The sequence below is a fragment of the Ostrea edulis genome, chromosome 9, assembly GCF_947568905.1.
Source record: "Ostrea edulis chromosome 9, xbOstEdul1.1, whole genome shotgun sequence".
NCBI classification, from domain to species: Eukaryota; Metazoa; Mollusca; class Bivalvia; order Ostreida; family Ostreidae; genus Ostrea; species Ostrea edulis.
The window spans coordinates 3,532,915-3,554,623 of record NC_079172.1 but is presented as its reverse complement, the minus strand read 5'-3'; the positions used below and the strand labels follow the sequence as shown (position 1 = coordinate 3,554,623).

The following is a 21,709-nucleotide window of genomic DNA, read 5'->3' as shown; positions in this document are numbered from 1 at the left end:
TTTAATCGTTTATTAGAATATTGTAATTTTTTGTGTCGAACCTTTGTGTAAAAAAGGTGATTTCTAACAGATGTCCAATCAGAGACCTGTTTCTTTTCTTGCGGAGCATATTATCTTTAAGGTCATGAATGAAATATGATGATAAGTCGGCTTTCTATCATGTCATTCTACGGTTTATCAACTTATTGAAACGCAGGAGAGTAGCCGACAAAAGTAAAACTTTTTGTGATGTGTTTTGTGATTTAAAACTTACTTTTTTGAATTGCATACATATGGTTTAGTTGGAATTTTTGAATTAATAGTGTAATAACAGTTCCAAGTTGTCTTGATAAAAGATAACAGCCATGCAGATTCGCTGTTAAACAGCTGTATGGTGGAGTTCTACAAGGTTCTGTGTTAAGCTCTCTTTTGTTCTTGATCTAGGTTAAGGATGTTGCAGAAAACACGTTACTAACAATTGCAGATGGTAATAGTTTACTACATGCTTCTGATAATTTAGTAAACATTGGGTGTAAACTTAACCAAGACCTTCAAGAACTTGATATGTGGCTACTGAAATATGAATCCTACAAAAACAAAAGCAATGCACTTTGATACCAACTGAATTTGTAAAAAATCAACATTTCCTCAAGATTTTATCTGTTTGGCATATATTGCCAGCCAATGCTTCCAAGACATTGGGACTTCTGAAAACACTAGAATTCCAACTAGATCGTATAACATTATCTCCCATGTACATGTGTTTTATTTGACCACAGAATGCTTCTGAAGTGTCAGGAATGGGAATGTGCAATCCCATAGATTCCAAAACATTATAAAAGCTACAACTAAATGTAGCGATAATTTCCACATTTTCCCAAATAAAAGCTCCAAATATATATTATATGAATATCAAATTACCAGTATGTCACAGGAAATGCCATATATTATTTTATACCAAAATGTAGATTACAATCAAATAACACTTTTTTGTGCCAATCAATGAATGAAACTATTTGTCCCATAAATATATTCAACGTGATTCACTGATAAGATTCACGAGAAGCTTATCTAGATATTGTTGTTATATTAATGTATGGTAATTCATACTTAAAATATCCTTCATGTTAACCACAACTTAGTTTGAACATACATGTATTTCATTGTGTAAGGAATATACAAAAGAATTCTAAACAAGTTCTAACAACTTACAAGTTCCTCTCCTAATGTTAGTATACATGTAGCTGATACAATGTTGTCAAAATCCAATTTATTGACATCACCATGTTAACATACAGTCAAGCTAAGTCAAACGACTAACAGCAAGGAAGTACTAATAACTACAGCATGCAAGTCTAATTCTTCCAAGTCCATAAAGATTTCTATGTATAAACACCTATCTTAATAGTTACATAAACGTTTTATATCATGCGGGGTCAATATCACGCACATTAACGATGTTCGTATTTATATCGAAGCTTGTCATGAACAGGAGAGTACAAAATGTACAAAATGTTTTCCGTTTTCCACAAGCAGTTTAAAGCATGACACGTTCGTTTTCCTTTGGGGGTTATTGGTTCACAATATTCGCCTGTTTCAATAATTTGTGCATTAGTTAATTCTTCATTTTGTTAACTGGGGTCGTTCACACTTTAATCTTGTAATTCATTACACTGCGAGAGTTTGCTATAGAAATAAAGTTTTCTGGAGTTAGACAATGAAATGTTGCTTAACTTTCCATTTATCATACCATTTAAAATCAATAAAAGTATCATACTTACCCAAGAATATTCAAAGAAGTCAAATTTATTTTGTTGTTGTTGAAGACTAAAAAGCTTACTTTGCCATGAGTATAGAATTTTTTTGTTGGAAGCTTACTTTTTGTCCTCTTTGAAAAGTGATTGTATAAGCTTGTGCATTATTGTATATGTCATAACATTGAATATTCCAAATCAAGATTATTATTTCCAGATATACTTGAAATGATTGCGTAGTATTATTTTAGAAAGTTGTTCTGAAGCAAAGTTTTCCATTTAATGTAACCACAAGTCCTGTATATTTATATTGATCTGTTTATAATACAATGTTGTGCTTATAATAAAAACCATACGTATCCTTCATTGTTGTTTTTCTCGAGAAAATCACTGCATTTATTTTTTTCATATCCACTTAGAACTTCAAATCTATACAATATTTCTCTAAAGCGAAGCGTTCAGACAATGCTGGAGCCCAAATAAAGATTCAGAAATTACAATTAAATCATCAGCAAAAATGCGATCAACAGGCATTGAGTAAAGTTATAAAGTATCTGAACTATTCAGGTATCATAATAGGTCACCAACAGTCAACACGGCAGGCGTTGACACGATAAAGAATCCTCACTGCTACGGCCCTGAGCGCTATGCACGGGTTTAATTTGTGGTACTTCACCTACAGCTGGTGACGTCTCAATATGAGTGCAAAACTCTCGACGGGACGTAAAAACAATCAATCATATATGTTAAACGGTGTAGGACTTAAGTTATCCCCTTGTTTTACCCCTTAATTTACTATGAATGGTTTACTCATGTTTTTATTTTTTACAGGAATATTATGTATCATCCCGAGCCCGCAGGGACACACCGAACCGACACGAACGAAAGTCACCACTTTCAACAGATAAAACGCTGTCGACACATCCAAATGCCGAACCGAAGGCCACAGCAAGATACCCCTTCCTCCCACGCAGAAGTCTTTGAACAAACCCTGCTCTACATGAATACAAAAACAGGCCAACCAACAAATTAGCACAACTCGTGCCTTCTGGAACCCCAACAGACCGCCGGAAGACCTGATCACGAAAGACCACGAAGATACTGTCAATGAGGAACTATAGCATACCTTCTATCTCAACCTCAGAACACCTGCGCGCGGAATCAGAGTGGTGTTTAACAAAGCAAACCTCTGGATGACCGACCACCAGATAGGGAAACCTCCGTTTTCAATCTCTGATAAAGAAGCAACCGTCTATGATGTCAAAAAGTCCAGTCCCCAACCTACCGTGAGGAATGGTCGTGCAAAGTGTCGAAAAGTCACAATATAACGACATATCCGTGCGACCAGCTATACGACAGCTTGTGAATGGAGGACATTACACTTTACTGTCCTTACTATGCGTGCTACAGTAATCACCACAATTTGGCCTGGATATTATACAAAAGTAGCATACATAATAAAATATTGTTTAAAAAAAAAAGTAGATGTCCCTTCTGAATTTCCAAGTGTTGACCAGTGCTATACTATCGAACCACGTCAATCAACCTCAACCTTTGACTCGGGCCAAAGTCACATGTGACCCATTCCTGAGATAGTTCATAGTGTGTCGAAGAAAGTTCGAATTCCAAATCTCACTTCAGAACCACTAATAGTCAAGTGCCATAAACACTTCTGTTGGATTAGTACCGTTCTGTCTTCGGTGAACGTCAACTCGGGAGGCTTGTCAGCCTAACTCGGAACAGTGTATAACCTTACAAACGTCAAATCCACCTACGATCACTGCAATGAAGAAACATAGACATTCCTCTACAGTACAGTTAGACCTCATAACATACTTTCTACAGAAGCCAAACACGCATTTTGTGACACACTGCGTGAATTTGATAAGGTTTTCAGTCCCTCGTTACCGCTTTACAATGCGAAGGCCAGTCCATTTCAAGCAGTCTGTGTTGCCACCACAACGCAAGGGAAGACTCCCTCAGGTTTCACGCAACCAACTCTCGGAATTCTAAAAACAATTCAATATGATAGAGAAGCATGCCGTTTTCAAACCTCCAGAAGATCTTGGCATTGCTATAGAATATTTAAACCCGTCATTTCTTGAGAGAAAGTCGAATGGTGAATTTCGTTTGGTGACAGCCTTTGCAGATGTTGGTAGATATGCTAAACCGCAACCATCATTGATACCCAATGTAGACAGTATATTATGTTACATAGGTCAGTGGAAATACATCACCGTTTTAACTGATTTAACGAAATCCTTCAATAAAATCCCGCTGTCACGCCCATCCATGAAGTCCTGTAGAGTCGTTACCCCATTTCGGGGAGTATGTGTACATACAAGATCAGTTATGGGGATGTCGGGATCGGAAACTGCCTTAGAAGAATCAATGTGTCGAGCACTTGGCGACTTCCTTGTGTGGTAGTCTGACTTTGAAGGTCAGAGATAAAACACTCGCCTACCACGGTCGAAGGACACACTATGGATTGTAACTGACGATGCTGTTAAGAATCATGGCAACCTTATATGCCACAAGGTAAAACAAACAACTACTGTGTGGGTTTTTCAGCGCAAAACTTAGAGGACGGCAGGTCTTATGGATACCCTGTGAAATTAAAGCACTTGCAATAACCATCACAATTTCCCAACAAATTTACATTCATTGTTCTTCAGTTGGTAGGTTAGTTTTCTTTAACGTTTCATTTAGGAATTTTTCACTCATATAGAGACGTCACCATCGCCGGTGAAGGGCTGTAAAATTTAGGCCTATGCTCGGCGCTTACGGCTTTTCAGCAGAGAGGGATCTTGATCGTGTCACTCCTGCTGACACGAGGTTTCAGTTTCTGCGGTCTCATCCGAAGGCCCACCCCATGTAGTCGCCTCTTACGACAAGCAAGGGATACTGAGGACCTATTCTAGCTTGTATCCCGATGGGTTCTTTAGATTGAAGTCATGATATTGGTTCTATAAATGCCGTGGAATTTTGGAATGGTTTAATAACACTTAACAACTCTTTTAGGTGGGTACATTCTTTGAAGGTCAAAGATAAAACACTCGCCGTTTTCACTGAGCCTCCAAAGGCGGAAGTTACCATTCTTATAAAAGTGGAGTAATAGTGGGTTCGGTTCCGGAAGGAGTCGAAATTTCCGGAAAATTATATACCGAAAGCAAGGACGCTTGAACGTACATCTACTACCATTATGGATTTTAAAGTTTGTGTAAAAGAACATATATGTATTTATAACTTGTTTACTATATCATTTGCTTGTCAAGAATTTCAGACAATGTGTAGAGACATCAAAGAATGCAACACAACACCCCACCTATTTTAAAATACGATGCCAAGTGCTTAATGTATAGGGGAAAAAATCACACGATTCAGATGTTATGCACAATGTACAAGGATGACAACCATTGTACTTCTGAAATATAAAAAAATGTTGTAGTATTCTTGCACTAGTAGCTAAAAATGAGTTCATGGCTTTTTCGATTACACTCCCGTGGGGATCCGGGTTAAAATAAATCCTCAATACCGCCTTGCTTATCGCAAGAGGCGACTAAATTGGACGGTGCTTCGGATGAGATCGCAAAAACCGATGTCCCGTGTCACAGCAGGCGTGGCACGATAAAGATCCCTCCCTGCTCAAAGGCCGTAAGCGCCGAGCATAGGCCTAAACTTTGCAGCCCTTCACTGACAATGGTGACGTCTTCATATCGAGTGAAAAATTCTCACGAGGGACATTAAACAATATTCAATCAATCAATCAATTTTCGACTACAGCTAATTCTGTATGTACGGTAGATATGGCAATATAGTAGAGAATACTTAACATTATTGTTCTAAATTCATACCCATGAATCACTTTGTTATACTAAGAGCGATTACATAGATCCATTTCATTAAATCCATATGTACATGTATATATATATATATATTTAAAATAAAGATTGAGAGAGAGAAAGAGAGAGAGAGAGAGAGAGCATATATGTAGGTTAAATACTGCTGTATATTTAGGTATTATTTGCAAAATCAATGGTCTTCATAGTCGTATTTTTGGATTATCTTCCTTTGTCCTATACGCACGGGTCTTTTGGACATGACCTTACAAAACGGACGTCCCGTGTCGCGGCAACGTTAACACGTTTAGGAACCCTCACTATGAATACACGACGTCTCAATAAAAGTGAAAAATTCTCGACAGGACGTAAAACAAACAATTAATCAGTCATTGTTTCAGAGATGAAGTTTCAAAGATAGAATATACATCTATGTCTCTATGTCAGCATCTTCGCTAGCCAAGGGTTACGATACACGGTGTTCCTCTTTTTGAAAGGGGAACATCGTGTATCGTCACCCTTGGCTAGCGATGATGCTATGTCAAGCACCTGTGACGAAAATGGATTTGATTAAATCTAAATTATTTGATCCACTCACGTAGTTCGCAAGATCTTTGGTGTTTTGAGTGTGTGAGCGCATCTAACATCTGAAATAGCTTTAATTGGATTGTTATTGAAATATAGAAGAAAAGATCAAAACAAAACAAAAAATCTTTAGACATACGACCATAGACATAAATGATTTGAACATATCATCACATTTCGGTTGAGCATCACTGAAGAGACATTATTTGTCGAAATGCGCATCTGGTGCATCAACATTGCTACCGTATAAGTTTTACATTATGATGTATCAATAGCTCAGGTTTTAGAACCGGCATTATCTTACAAATTAGTTGTTTTCATTGATTATCAATTTATTTATCTTGTATTACAAATGACCTGGTGTTTTTGTCGGCAGAACAGGATGTCCGGAGTCGTAATGTGACCACGCCTTGATGACCTCATAAAACTCTTGCCCCGGACAATTAGTATGGGCTACGTCTCGATGTCCGTATAATTTGTAGTCTGGCGTGAGTTTGTGGTTCCCTACCAGGCACGTCAGTAGATCCTGAAGGGCGGTCAGGGCGGCGGCATTTGGTGGTGTGTGCTGGAAGTTTCCCATGACGCCAATGCCCTGACTGACGATACCCCAGTATGGCACGTGTCCCCCTACAGTATTCCATCCCCGTCCCTCATAAACGTTTCCATCTTCCCCGACCAGAAAATTGTACATGATGTCAGAATGACCTGAAAAAGTATGACCATATGAAGTTTTCCGGTAAATGAGATACCTATTGTAAATACACGTGCAAATGACATCATTTGTTTTACCACCACATCAGGGTAAAACAAAATCATGCGTACTGTTGTCCAAACATTAAAAATTGCAAAATCATTTTCTGTGAGTAGTTATTTCGAGGTTATTTTTCTTTCTTTCAGTGTTTATATACTCAGTATAGCATGTTAAGAGTAAATTTGCTAAATTGGCTCTGTTTCAACCATTTCGGAAGTATCAAACGTAAAAATTCAGTCTTATAGAAACAAGTCACCATCGTACGTTATATTGTTAACTTGAGGAAAAACAAATACTTTGGTTGTCCATGTGGAAGGTCTGCATCGCCTTGAGTTCCGCTATACATGCTGCTTTCGTGGTGCAGTGTTGTCTGTCGGTGTGGTGAATCAAGGCAACGGTCACTGGAGTGTTCATGTGGTCATGATCACGCGGCGCCCTCGCTCCCCATTCATCACGTGATATAATAGTTACATTACACGGTCCACAGAAGGTGGCTGAAAAAAAATGTTTGTAAAGAGTGATCAGTGGTCCACGTTTTTAACGAACCACATAATTAACTGTCGATGTCTATACTCTTTGTAATACCACATAATTCACTGACGATATCTATACTCTATGAAATACCACATTTGCAGATGACATGCCACTGGATAGAAATACATTGGCCAAAAAAACCAAAAAAAAAAAAAAAAAAAAAAAAAAAAAAACCCACCCCAAAACAAAAACCACGAAAATAACCAACAACAAACACATTGGAAATTGCCACTATTCTGATTAAAGTTAATCTCTTCAACAGAATTTGAGTATATTTAATGTGTTGGTTTTTTATCTGTTTTGTCGGTGAATGTGTTTGACTATTCTTAGTTTTCGTCATTTTTCATGATTTGTACGCGGAGGTATCCTCCTCTGCTTCTGGTAATATTATATTGTTCGGGTAGCCCCCCCCCCCCTCCACCTCCACCGAATCCCAGACAGACTAATGACTTGCTTGTACCTCCCTCTGTCACAAAATTTACAGTCACATGCATATTAGTTACATTTTCTCCAACAAGTACCGAAAGGTTGCGGTTGTTTTGTTTTAAATATTGAACAGTGATATACAATACTAGTATTAAATATTGAGCAGTGATATACAATACCAGTATTAAATATTGAACAGTGATATACAATACCAGTATTAAATATTGAACAGTGATATACAATACTAGTATTAAATATTGAACAGTGATATACAATACCAGTATTAAATATTGAACAGTGATATACAATACTAGTATTTGTACAATACTACGGAAATCTTACTTTGTACACAAATGCACAGAACTGAAAATAACAGCAACATCCTTCCCTTTCCACCACGTTGTACAAACTGTACATGTAGCATGTTGAGATATGGATTTAGGTCTTCAGATCGAAGATAAGACCGGTGCACTGAGAGGAATTTCTACATATATCTAATATCATTTATCTATATTTATACAACATTTCTGACAAACAACTATTTTTGACGCAATTTATGTATTTTATATGTATTTTTAACAAGCATACTCAGTTTATGAATGCATACATGCATACATGTGCATGACTATAAAGAAATTGAACTGAGAGCAGAAGTAATGCTAGATGCTGACCTACATATAGTGATTTGTGAGGAGTAATACTGTTTGTAATATGTGTGATTATCATGATGAAAATGCCCATCCTTTTTCTGTGAATGTTTACAGTTTATGGAACGAAGCAGAACTCTGTTAGACTCTGTGTAATGTAACTGTAAATTCCTATAACTAACAGGCTTCAGCAGCTTATGGTGTTTATATATCTTAACTGATTCGTTACACAAGAGCTTGTTTTGCGTATGATCAGTTTTTTTTTAAATCGATGCAGGCTACTGACAAACAAGTTGATGGTGCAGGAGTTTCAAAAGTATGTCTGGCGTGTTTCATGCCGATTGTTAGGCTGTTCTTGGCATACTGGTTTTGACTACGAATAACACCGTTTACCTGATTAAGATATAGGGCTTACGGCGAATGTAACCGGTCGTCAGGGGATGCTTACTCCTTCTAAGCACCTGATTTCACCTCTGGTATATCCAGGGGTCCGTGTTTGCCCAACTCTCTGTTTTGCATTGCTTGTAGGAGTTATGAGATCACTGTTCGTTATCTTCACCTTCCATGAAGTGTATTGGAGTGAAGAGTTGCACTTCATACCCTCATGTATTTTCAAAAATAAAATTTACTTCTTAGATATACAGCTTGACCTGTCCTATCCGTATTTGAAAACTACATTGGACAAACCGGTAAACGACACATTCTACAGGCTGCAGATTCGCGACATAATTTTTTTTTTATTGATAACCATTCCTCACTGCAATGTATTGCTTATTACCAATTACCATAAAGTTCAAAGGTTTAATAGTTTTACACAGAGATAATAAGCATAAACAAAAGTAATACATAAAGTAAATACAATGCCGGTTAGGTAAAGAGACACACTTTATTCAATGTCTATGAGATATTATTATTATCTATTATACAACTGTAGTTTGTGATATAATGTGGTAAAATTGAGGATAACCTCAGCATTATGTATGCATTTCTGTTCTTACTCGAACATTTATATAAATATTTTCCTGATTTACATGATTATGTGACATTTTCTGTTGGTAACAACTGAACTAGTTGGTAAGTATAGTTTTTAACAATATTTCTTAATATACATTTTTCTTAAATTATTATAAAATGGGCAGACCAATAAAAAAGGAAATTTGTCTTCTATATCTGCATTTGAACACATTTTACAAATTCTTTCATTTCTTGAAACATGATGTAACTACTTTGTTCAACTTCTAGTCTATGTGATAACATACGATATTTATACTGATATATTGTACATATATATTTGGGATTGCTTTTGATAAATACAACTGTAACTTAAATCCATCATTTGTATAAGTTAAAGGACTAGAGAATGAGTTTCCTTTTCTAGATACATGTAACTTGTAGAATTCTTTCGGAATTTTCTTTAGGTATTATTTTTCTAGATACATGTAACTTGTAGAATTCTTTCGGGTTTTTCTTTAGGTATTATTTTTCTAGATACATGTAACTTGTAGAATTCTTTCGGAATTTTCTTTAGGTATTATTTTTCTAGATACATGTAACTTGTAGAATTCTTTCGGAATTTTCTTTAGGTATTATTTTTCTAGATACATGTAACTTGTAGAATTCTTTCGGGTTTTTCTTTAGGTATTATTTTTCTAGATACATGTAACTTGTAGAATTCTTTCGGAATTTTCTTTAGGTATTATTTTTCTAGATACATGTAACTTGTAGAATTCTTTCGGAATTTTCTTTAGGTATTATTTTTCTAGATACATGTAACTTGTAGAATTCTTTCGGAATTTTCTTTAGGTATTATTTTTCTAGATACATGTAACTTGTAGAATTCTTTCGGGTTTTTCTTTAGGTATTATTTTTCTAGATACATGTAACTTGTAGAATTCTTTCGGGTTTTTCTTTAGGTATTATTTTTCTAGATACATGTAACTTGTAGAATTCTTTCGGAATTTTCTTTAGGTATTATTTTTCTAGATACATGTAACTTGTAGAATTCTTTCGGAATTTTCTTTAGGTATTATTTTTCTAGATACATGTAACTTGTAGAATTCTTTCGGGTTTTTCTTTAGGTATTATTTTTCTAGATACATGTACCTTGTAGAATTCTTTCGGGTTTTTCTTTAGGTATTATTTTTCTAGATACATGTAACTTGTAGAATTCTTTCGGGTTTTTCTTTAGGTATTATTTTTCTAGATACATGTAACTTGTAGAATTCTTTCGGAATTTTCTTTAGGTATTATTTTTCTAGATACATGTAACTTGTAGAATTCTTTCGGGTTTTTCTTTAGGTATTGAATTTCATCTCCCTCGAATCGTAAATACCTCGGTGTTCACGTGTAAGATTCCTTTCATAATATTAGCAATTACAAAAATATCACAATTATACTTTTCTCCCCTTTTACTGTCCGATATATTTCCTTCTCTTACCCACCACGCCATGTAAAGCATGTACAGAGAAAAGTCAGTTCTCATCCGAATTTCACAAAATGAATGGCGTCAACCAAATCCTGCCAAATATAATCATAGACTAGATAGCCTGCGCTTGATTCTAAAAGCTGTCGCTATGAAATTCAAGACAGGGTGCTCGCACTTGTAATCAATGACAGCGGACCAGTCTAGAATGCTTTGTAGTTGTGAATAATTGATTGAATATTGTTTAACGTCCCTCTCGAGAATCTTCAACTGATATGGAGACGTCACCATTGCCGGTGAAGGGCTTGTAATTTTAGACCTATGCACGGCGCTTACGGCCTTTGAGCAGGGAGGGATCTTTATCGTGCCACACCTGCTGTGACACGGGGCCTCGGTTTTTGCGGTCTCATCTGAAGGGCCACCCCATTTAGTCGCCTCTTACGACAAGTAAGGGTTACTGAGGACCTATTCTAACCTGGACCTCCACATGAACAATGCGTGTATGAATCGTGATAAATGTAGTACTTTTGTTTTTCAGTTTTAACGACTGGGGAAATCCGACACAAATGAAAATGTTTTTCATTATATATGAAAAATTAATTTCATTTTTAAGAATATGCCGTCATGTATTTTTAAACCTCTCTCTCTCTCTCTCTCTCTCTCTCTCTCTCTCTCTCTCTCTCTCTCTCTCTCTCTCTCTCTCTCTCTCTCATGGACACATGAAGTACTGTAGTATAAGCAAATTGCCCCATACTTCCATTGTGGCTTTTTTTTTTTACTTCAATATTATTTAAGACACGCAAGGTAATCAATGATACCAAAAACACAAAATAGATAGAATAATTATTAGTACATCATTCTGAAAAATAGAACGAACACTCCTCTGTACTATGTTATTGATAATGTCTACTAGCTGAAACAGAGGGGATAATCATCTTTTAGAAATAAGTGTCATCCTTGTCACCACTACCTTTAGAAATAAGTGTCATCCTTGTCACCGCTACCTTTAGAAATAACTGTCATCCTTGTCACCACTACCTTTAGAAATAAGTGTCATCCTTGTCACCACTACCTTTAGAAATAAGTGTCATCCTTGTCACCGCTACCTTTAGAAATAACTGTCATCCTTGTCACCACTACCTTTAGAAATAAGTGTCATCCTTGTCACCACTACCTTTAGAAATAAGTGTCATCCTTGTCACCACTACCTTTAGAAATAAGTGTCATCCTTGTCACCACTACCTTTCCCCTTCTATAGATTATGATACGTTGTCGGAAATCAAACTGATTTTAAGACAATGAGTATTTTCATGTGTATTTTCAAATTGCTAATTACACCGAGGAATTTAACGGAAAAATTCATTTCCACACTTACGTAAACTCAGTTGTCTTTCTTTATCCAGTACAAAATAAGAGTTTCTAACGTTTCTTCATGTAACGTCTATAATTTGAAGATGGGAACCCTGGTACGGACGCTATCTGATACTTATTCTCCTCTGATAGTCTTAAGGAATATTGTTTGATGGCAGGGTCTATAAGCCCGTGAACTGATACAATCGGAAGTTCCGTGAACTCAAACACACACAAATTGCATACGTCATACAATTTACTTTCGTTTTTACTAAAGGCCTAGTATTAACTCGTACCCGAGATGCATATTAAAAAATTTTTGTAAGTGGAGGTACAGAATCAACACTAATAAGGATTTGATTGAGTTCACAGGGTTCTAATTAGGATGTGATTGAGTTCATGGGCTTCTAATTAGGATATGGTCCACTTCACGGGCCTGTCTCTAACACTAAATAAGATGTGATTGAGTTCACGGGCCTGATTCTAACACTAATTAAATGTGATTGAGTTCACGGGCCTAATTCTAACATTAAGGAAAATGTGATTGAGTTCACGGGCCTGATTCTAAAACTAATCAGGATATGATCCAGTTCACGGGCCTGATTCTAACACTAATTAAAATGTGATCCAGTTTACGGGTCTGATTTTAACACTAACTAGCATGTGATTGAGTTCACGGGCCTGATTCTAACACTAATTAGCATGTGACTGAGTTCACAGGCCTGCTTCTAACACTAATTAGGATATGATCCAGTTCACGTGCCTGATTCTAACACTAATCAAGATGTGATCCAGTTCACGGGCCTGATTCTAACACTAACTAGCACGTGGTTGACTTCACGGGCCTGATTCTAACACTAATTAAATGTGATTGAGTTCACGGGCCTAATTCTAACACTAAGTAAAATGTGATTGAGTTCACGGGCCTGATTCTAACACTAATTAGCATGTGATTGAGTTCACGGGCCTGATTCTAATACTAATTAGCATGTGATTGAGTTCACTGGCCTGCTTCTAACACTAATTAGGATATGATCCAGTTCACGGGCCTGATTCTAACATTAATTAAAATGTGATCCAGTTCACGGGCCTGATTCTAACACTAATTAGCATGTGATTGAGTTCACGAGCCTGCTTCTAACACTAATTAGGATATGATCCAGTTCACGGGCCTGATTCTAACACTAATCAAAATGTGATCCAGTTCACGGGCCTGATTCTAACACTAACTAGCACGTGGTTGACTTCACGGGCCTGATTCTAACACTAATTAAATGTGATTGAGTTCACGGGCCTAATTCTAACACTAAGTAAAATGTGATTGAGTTCACGGGCCTGATTCTAAAACTAATCAGGATATGATCCAGTTCACGGGCTTGATTCTAACACTAATTAAAATGTGATCCAGTTCACGGGCCTGATTCTAACACTAACTAGCATGTGATTGAGTTCACGGGCCTGATTCTAACACTAATTAAATGTGATTGAGTTCACGGGCCTAATTATAACACTAAGTAAAATGTGATTGAGTTCACGGGCCTGATTCTAACACTAATTAGGATATGCTCCAGTTCAGGGGGCTGACTCTAACACTAATTAGGATGTGATTAAGATCACAGGCCTCTAATTAGAATTATAGCATTATTATTTATTTCCACAAATCACATTTTCATACAACTCTTTATAGTGAAATGTTACACACATCTATTTTGATTTAAATCGTATCATTGATTATTCATCTATAACTTAGACTTTTGAAATAGTTTATTATACCCCCCGCAACAAGTTGTGGGGGGGGGGGGGGTATACTGGAATCGGGTTGTCCGTCTGTCTGTCCGTCCGTCTGTCCGTCCGTCTGTAGACGCAATGGTTTCCGGGCTCTAAAGCATTATCCTTTCCACCTACCGTTACCATATCATATATATGAACTACCCATGGGATGAAGATGTTCCCTATCGATTTTGGGGTCAAAAGGTCAAAGGTCACGCGCACTGGACATCAAAGTAGCAATATGGTTTCCATTTAAATTCTTTAACGGCTTTTTTCATCGCATGGAGATGCTGTGTTCCTAGATACCTTTTGGATCATAATATTGAAGTTTTACCTATATATTTCCAACACCCTTTAGGAGATTGGGGTAAGCGGGGGGTATTCTTAGTGAGCATTGCTCACAGTACCTCTTGTTTTAACAGTTTTTTGTTTTTTTTTACAATAACTATCGGAAAAGACTAACAAAATTTATGTTCCTATCATGCATAAATCTAAATAAATCATTGATTTTGCAAAATCTGATGACATCATAGGAGGGTGGAATTACTTTAAGTTATGTTTAGTGCTGTGTGTATATAAACATGCACTCATATAATTATATCTTCCCTCTTCCAGGGGGAGACATATTGTATTTGTACTTTCTGTCCGTCCTTCCTTCTGTCACAAAATCTTGTGAACGCTTCTCCACCTATATGGCTTATCAGATAGACTTGAAACTTTGTACAATGCTTCATTGTCATTTACAGATGTGAATATTGTTGGGACGGGAGGATCCAATTGTTTTCCTAAGAGTTATAGTGGATCTAAGAGGGGTGGAAGATGTAAAATAGCTTATGAACTCTTCTCCTCCCATATGGCTTATTGGATAGACTTGAAACTTTGTACAATGCTTAATTGTCATTTGTAGATGTGCATATTGTCGGAATGGGAGGATCCAAAGTTTTTCCTAAAAGATATAGTGGATCTAAAAGGGGTGGAGGATGTTAAAATACCTTGTGAACACTTCTCCTATATGGCTTATCTGATAGACTTGAGAATTTGTACAATGCTTCAATGCCATTTGTAGATGTGTAAGTTGTAGGGACAGGAGGATCCAATTGCTATCCTTAAAGTTAAAGTGGATCTGAGGGGTGTAGGGTATAAAATAGTTTGTGAACGCTTCTCCTCCTATATGGCTTATCAGAGTTCATGTCTATCTTCCTGCCCATGCTTTCTCCTTCATACTATTCAATACATTAAGGGGGATGTTTCCTATATTTTACGAATTAATTGGTTGATTGACAACAAACTTGGTACACTTGTACAGCATATATAAGGAGTAGATGACCCCTATTGATTCTTAGGTCACATGGTCAGTCCACTCTTGACATAGGAAGGTATTGTCTGCTCAATATTTTGAATTGGTGATACTACTATCAATTAAATGAGGCACGGGTATAACCCTTTCAATTTTGCAACTTGGGGGCATATGTGTTTTAGAAACATCTCTTGTGTTGTATTATATGAATTACAGGTTTTAGTGTGCTCAGTTTAGAGAATAGCATAAAAGTATTTGATAATTAAATATCTTGCAGATTGGCAGTTTACTCCATGCACCGACAGGAATGATAAACTGTGATATTCGTAAATGGTGAGCATTTATATTTTTAGCTCACTTGAGATAAAGGCTCAAGTGAGCTTTTCTGATCAAAATTTGCCCGTTGTCTGTCGTCGTCGGCATCATAAACGTTTTACATTTTCGACTTCTTCTCAAGAACCGCTGGACCAATTTCAACCAAACTTCCCACAAAGCATCCTTGAGTAAAGGGCTTTCAAGTTTGTTCAAAAGAAGGGTCATGTCCCTTTCAAAGGGGAGATAATCACAAAAATGCAAATATAGAGTGGGGTCATTCAAAAATCTTCTAATCAAGAGCCACTTGGCCAGAAAAGCTGAAATTTACATGACAGCTTACTGGCATAGTACAAATTCAAGTTTATTAAAATCATGGCCCCTGGGGGTTGGATGGGGCCACAATAGGGGATCAAAGTTTTACATACAAATATATAAGGAAAATGTTTAAAAATCTTCTCAAGAACCACTGATCCAGAAAAACTGATATTTACATGAAAGCTTTCTGACATAATGCAGATTCAAGTTTGTTCAAATCATGGCCCCCGGGTGTTGGATGGGGCCACAATAGGGGATCAAAGTTTTACATACAAATATATAAGGAAAATGTTTAAAAATCTTTTTCTCAAGAACCACTGAGCCAGAAAAGCTGATATTGACATGAAAGCTTCCTGACATATTTCAGATTTCAGTTTGTGAAAATCATGGCTCCCAGAGGTAGGATGGGGTCACATGGGGGATCAAAGTTTTGCATACAAATATATAGGAAAAATCTTTAAATACATATGTATGAGCCAAAGTGACTCAGGTGAGCGATGTGGCCCTTGGGCCTCTTGTTTGTATGTGGTGTGGTAGACAATTTTTAGTTCATCCTAGCTCCTAATTATTCAAATCCATTGTTATTAAATTTGGACCGTTGTATGCTTTACAAAAACTTGAAAAATGAAAGAATATGTTTTGGAGGGATGTAAGTAAATCCTGGAAATGGTTAATATGTCTTTTTGAGAAAAAAAAAATCTTCTGAACGTATGGTTAATAGTGTTTTATGGTACAATGAAAACATAAAGGTAAATAGAAAAACTTTATATCTGAAAGAATGGTGTGAAAATAATGTATATACAGTTAACTCAATGTTAGATGAGAATGGAGATATCATGAATTATAATCAATTCATGGAAATGTATAAAGTAAAATCTCATTTTTTGGAATTTTTTGGTTTAAGACAAGCATTGAAGAAAGCAATGAGAGATAATGGAATAAACCAGTTTATAAAAGTTCAAGAACCTACTATTCCCATACATATAGCCCCTTTCATATATTTTAAAAGAAACAAGAAAAAACTGTACCAAATTTTTAATCATAGTGAAGAAAAACCTACAGGTCAAAAGAAGTGGGATATAAAATTTGATATCTCTCAAGAAGAGTGGAATACAATTAATAAAAATGTTTTTACTATTACAAAGGATACAAAATTACAGTGGCTACAATATCGTATAAATCAAAAAATTTTAGTCACAAATTTATTTTTGTTCAAAATAAAGAAAATAGACAACGATTTATGTTCGTTTTGTGTAAAAGAAAGGGAATCAATAGAGCATGTTTTGTATGACTGTGAAAATGTTGTTTTATTTTGCAAGAATGTGCAGTCATGGTTTAGGGATTTTTTTCCAGTAAATATTGTTGTTGATAAAAAAAACCTTTTTGCTGGGTAGCTCAGAAAATGAAATGATCAATTTGATTAATTATTATTTAAAGTACTTTGTGTATGGTTGCAAATGTAGAGGCAATCCGCCTTTGTTAAATAACTTTATTACCACTTGGACAGATGTGTACAAAGTAGAAAGGCAGTTAGCATGTAAAAATGATTATGTAGATGTTTTTGAGAAGAAATGGAATACATTTCATAAATTAAAAGATTTATAGATTTTAGATCATCCAGAATATATAATATGTAATTGTATATATTAATTAGCCTATGTATATCATCGGAAGTTATTATCAATGTCATAACAGTACATTTGTTATACATTTAAAACCTTTAGTTTGTGACAACCTATTAGATTAATATTATTTTGTATAGTGTACATATGATAAGCCAGAGTAATTTCATTCCTTTCTAATTCTCTTCCTTTTTTCCTATCTTTGAATGAATGCCTATTAGAGTGGATGTGAGAGTAAATGGTAGATAAAATACCCTGTACCCCCTAGTCAGGTGGCTTTGTAAGGGCATGATGTTAAAACCCTGACTGTCATAATGTGAATAAATGTTGTATGAACCTAAAAAAAAAAAAAAAAAAAAAAAAATCCATTGGCCAGGGGTTGTGGGGAAAACATGATATACATCTACATCCTTACTTCTGAAAACAATGTCCACTTCAAAACCATGTATGAACAAGACAACAGTATTTTTCCAGTGAGGAAGAAGACCATGAAAGACACCACCAGTTTATAAAAAAAATCCGTTCAATAAATATATTAAACTTTACTGCTTTGGGGAAAGTATATTGATATATTGGTAAGAAAGTAATTTTCTAAAGAATCAGCAGCTCACATTTTGATTACTTTGATATGATAGGAATTAGTCAATATATATTTTGGGTATGGATCCAAAATACACATCTTTATGAAGTTGAATGAACATGTTTGCTCAATTTTTACACAAGTAGTGCATCACATAACATATTAAAGCTTTCTAATCCGACTTTTATTTTTAGGAACTGGGACACGTTCTAAATATACTCAGGGACAGAATGATGTGCAGCAAGGCTCGTCATGGGTAGAGATACTCCCATTTAATATTGATACTTTTCATATCCAAGCATGTATATGGCTAGGTTGTATAATGTTTGTTATAATTATCTAAATTATGTCCTTCCTTCCATCTATTGTTCTGTGTGTTGATTTCTCACCACTCTGCAAGAAAGGGCATTCATGTCTATTTCATAGACGATCCTACATGTAGTTGCAATTGAATCATAAATTATTCCCAAAGAGTTCATGATTTCATCATGTTTTGAATATAATATTTTTTCAATATCTATTTTAGATTTTACCAAATACAGAACACTGCAAGGCTTGCAAAATGAAGACCTCAGTAAAAAAAATTCTAAATTATCCACTGTAAGGCTACTTACCAGTAATTCATATCTAGAACTTAAACATATCATCCTTGAAACAATAAAAACTAATTTAATATAGTATATTTATGTATGTTATGCTTTTTCAACCTTTAAATTTTTTAAAGACAGTATAGTTTATTATGATTGCACAATATTTAAAGTTTAAATTTTCATAGAATTTTGTTTGCTATCCAGAATGGCAGCTCACTACCTGCCCCTAGTGATGTTAAAAGAGGCCGTTGTTCTCATTTGTTCCAAAACAGGAATGGCATATGAGGAGGCCAACAGAAGATGCACCTCCACTGACCTCCACTGAGTGTGCACTCACAAAACGAATAAATTATTATTATTTCTTTTGTTTGTAATTGTATATTGTCAACAAGGTCAAAGGCACTTGATCCGATGCCAAACTTTTGCATTTCTTTTGCTTTGTGGTAAATTTTCTTCAGCAACATTAACATTGTTTAAATTGTTTTCTTTGGAGAGTATACATGTACACATGGATCATTTGTATATTAGAATTATAGCATTGTTTAATTCAACTCATTCTTATCCTAGAGAGGTTATTATATACTGCAGGCAACGACTTGTAAAGGGTATACTGTTTTAACTCACGTGCAAGGCAAGGCAGTATTATGAAACTCTGTAGTTGATAAGGACATATATCACATATCGATATGCATATTTACAGGAAACTCTGATGTATTTTAAATCTGAACGTTAATTTAAAAGTGGGGAGAAATAGCATTGGATGAAAAAAGACACATATGAAGAAAATTATTCCATACGTAAATACTTTTTAGCTCACCTGAGCTGAAAGCTCAAGTGAGCTTTTCTGATCGCCTGTTGTTCATTGTCTGTCCGTGATTAAACATTTTATATTTTCTCCAGAAGCAATGGGCCAATAATAACCAAACTTAGCCAAAAGTATCCTTGGGTAAAGGTCTTTCGAGTTTGTTCAAATGAAGGGCCATGCCCTCTTCAAAGGGGAGATGACCACAAAAATAGGGTGGGTCATTTAATTTTTTTTATCAAGAACCACTGGGCCAGAAGAGCTAAAATGTACATGAAAGCTTCTTGACATAGTACAGATTCAAGTTTATTGAAATCATGGCCTCCAGGGGTTGTATGGGGCCACAATAGAGAATCAAAGTTTTACATACAATTATTCAGGAAAAATCTTTCAATATGAGCCAAGGTGGCTCAGGTGAGCGATGTGGCCCATGGGCCTCTTGTTCAACATATAGAATAAATACATGTAGTTATGTTGTATTTCCCATGGAACATTGAAACGTTTAATGCGTTTACCAATTAATCACTGAAAGAAAGATAAAATTGTTGTTTCATATGTTTTATGAAAACTTAAATTTTTTTTCATTTCTTTTCATGAAAGACCCCTTAATTACCCAGTAATATATAATCAATTCTTAACAGATTATGTAAATTTGATTTATATTAAGGATGTTTGATCTGATTACCCATCATTATCAATCTGTCTAATATAGCCATCATGTGTTACTATTGCTACGCAATCTTGGAGCATGAGGTAGAATGCGAGCCAGCTCTTTCATAAGTACATGCATCTGGAAAATATATTTCAATGTCAAAGGTTACAACAATGTGATAATGTAATCATTGTATGTCTAAGGTCTTGATAATAAAACTGTTATCTGTTCAACTTTTTCTTCTTAATTAAAATCAAGACTAAGTACCAGAGGAAATTGTGGAAAAAAATGTCTGTCAAATACGTCAAGCTCTTACATGTAGTAGTTGCAGATTCAACTATTTATAGAGATACTGAGTTATGATGCACACAAAAATGGGTCTGGCACAAAAATGTTGATTTAGCTCAAGATGACTGGTAAAGTCTATAACACAGAGAGACCGGGTATTTATTCAATTGTGATTGATTGATTGAATATTGTTAAACGTCCCTCTCGAGAATATTTCACTCACATTGAGACGTCACCACTGCCGGTGAAGGGCTGTAAAATTTAGGCCTATGCTCAGCGCTTATAGCCATTGAGCAGGGAGGGATCTTTATTGTCCCACACCTGCTGTGACACAGGACCTCTGTTTTTGCGGTCTCATCCGAAGGACCGCCCCATTTAATCGCCTCTTACGACAAGCAAGGGGGTACTGAGGATCTATTCTAACCCGAATCTCCACGAGACTATTCAAATGTGCCTGATGATTAAACTAATAATAAACATGTATGGAAAATTTATTATCAGTGAAATACGATACTGTTGTACAGAGACAAAGTTGCATTTTATAGGTTAAGACTGTGTAAGGCTCTACAGGGACTAGGTTAGGATCTACAGGGACTGGGTTATACTCTACAGGGACTAGGTTATGCTCTACAGGGACTAGGTTATGCTCTACAGGGACTGGGTTATGCTCTACAGGGACTAGGTTATGCTCTACAGGGATTAGGTTATACTTTACAGGGACTAGGTTATACTCTAAAGGGACTAGGTTATACTTTACAGGGACTAGGTTATACTTTACAGGGACTAGGTTATACTTTACAGGGACTAGGTTGTGCTCTACAGGGACTAGGTTATGCTCTACAGGGACTAGGTTATACTCTACAGGGACTAGGTTATACTTTACAGGGACTAGGTTATACTCTACAGGGACTAGGTTATACTTTACAGGGACTAGGTTATACTTTACAGGGATTAGGTTATGCTCTACAGGGACTAGGTTATACTTTACAGGGACTAGGTTATGCTCTACAGGGACTAGGTTATGCTCTACAGAGACTAGGTTATACTTTACAGGGACTAGGTTATACTTTACAGGGACTAGGTTATGCTCTACAGGGACTAGGTTATGCTCTACAGGGACTAGATTATACTTTACAGGGACTAGGTTATGCTCTACAGGGACTAGGTTATACTTTACAGGGACTAGGTTAT

At 35.9% G+C, this 21,709-nt stretch overlaps 1 protein-coding gene and 1 long non-coding RNA gene across 2 annotated transcripts; one reads left to right on the top strand and one right to left on the bottom strand.

The window, feature by feature from the left end:
* Positions 1-6,471: 6,471 nt before the first annotated feature.
* LOC125658169 (peptidoglycan-recognition protein SC2-like) lies at positions 6,472-8,336 on the bottom strand. The gene is made up of 3 exons (XM_048889334.2): positions 8,211-8,336; positions 7,205-7,402; positions 6,472-6,862 (listed from the first exon to the last, which is right to left on the bottom strand). Exons 1-3 carry the CDS (start codon positions 8,290-8,292, stop codon positions 6,504-6,506), a joined length of 639 nt encoding a protein of 212 aa, XP_048745291.2. The 5' UTR covers positions 8,293-8,336; the 3' UTR covers positions 6,472-6,503.
* A 5,339-nt stretch (positions 8,337-13,675) lies between these two features.
* LOC125659190 (uncharacterized) lies at positions 13,676-20,463 on the top strand. The gene is made up of 4 exons (XR_008798351.1): positions 13,676-15,687; positions 18,381-18,442; positions 18,713-18,786; positions 18,981-20,463. It is a non-coding gene; the product is annotated as an uncharacterized LOC125659190 (long non-coding RNA).
* Positions 20,464-21,709: the final 1,246 nt, after the last annotated feature.

Bases quoted from the DNA above. Each gene is read 5' to 3' on its own strand.
- LOC125658169 (XM_048889334.2), bottom strand. From the start codon at position 8,292: ATGCTACATGTACAGTTTGTACAACGTGGTGGAAAGGGAAGGATGTTG. The intron at 7,403-8,210 runs GTAAGATTTCCG...ATTTTTTTTCAG, and splicing joins TCTGTGCATTTGTGTACAAA to CCACCTTCTGTGGACCGTGT. The intron at 6,863-7,204 runs GTATTTGTTTTT...ATACTTTTTCAG, and splicing joins CTTCCACATGGACAACCAAA to GTCATTCTGACATCATGTAC.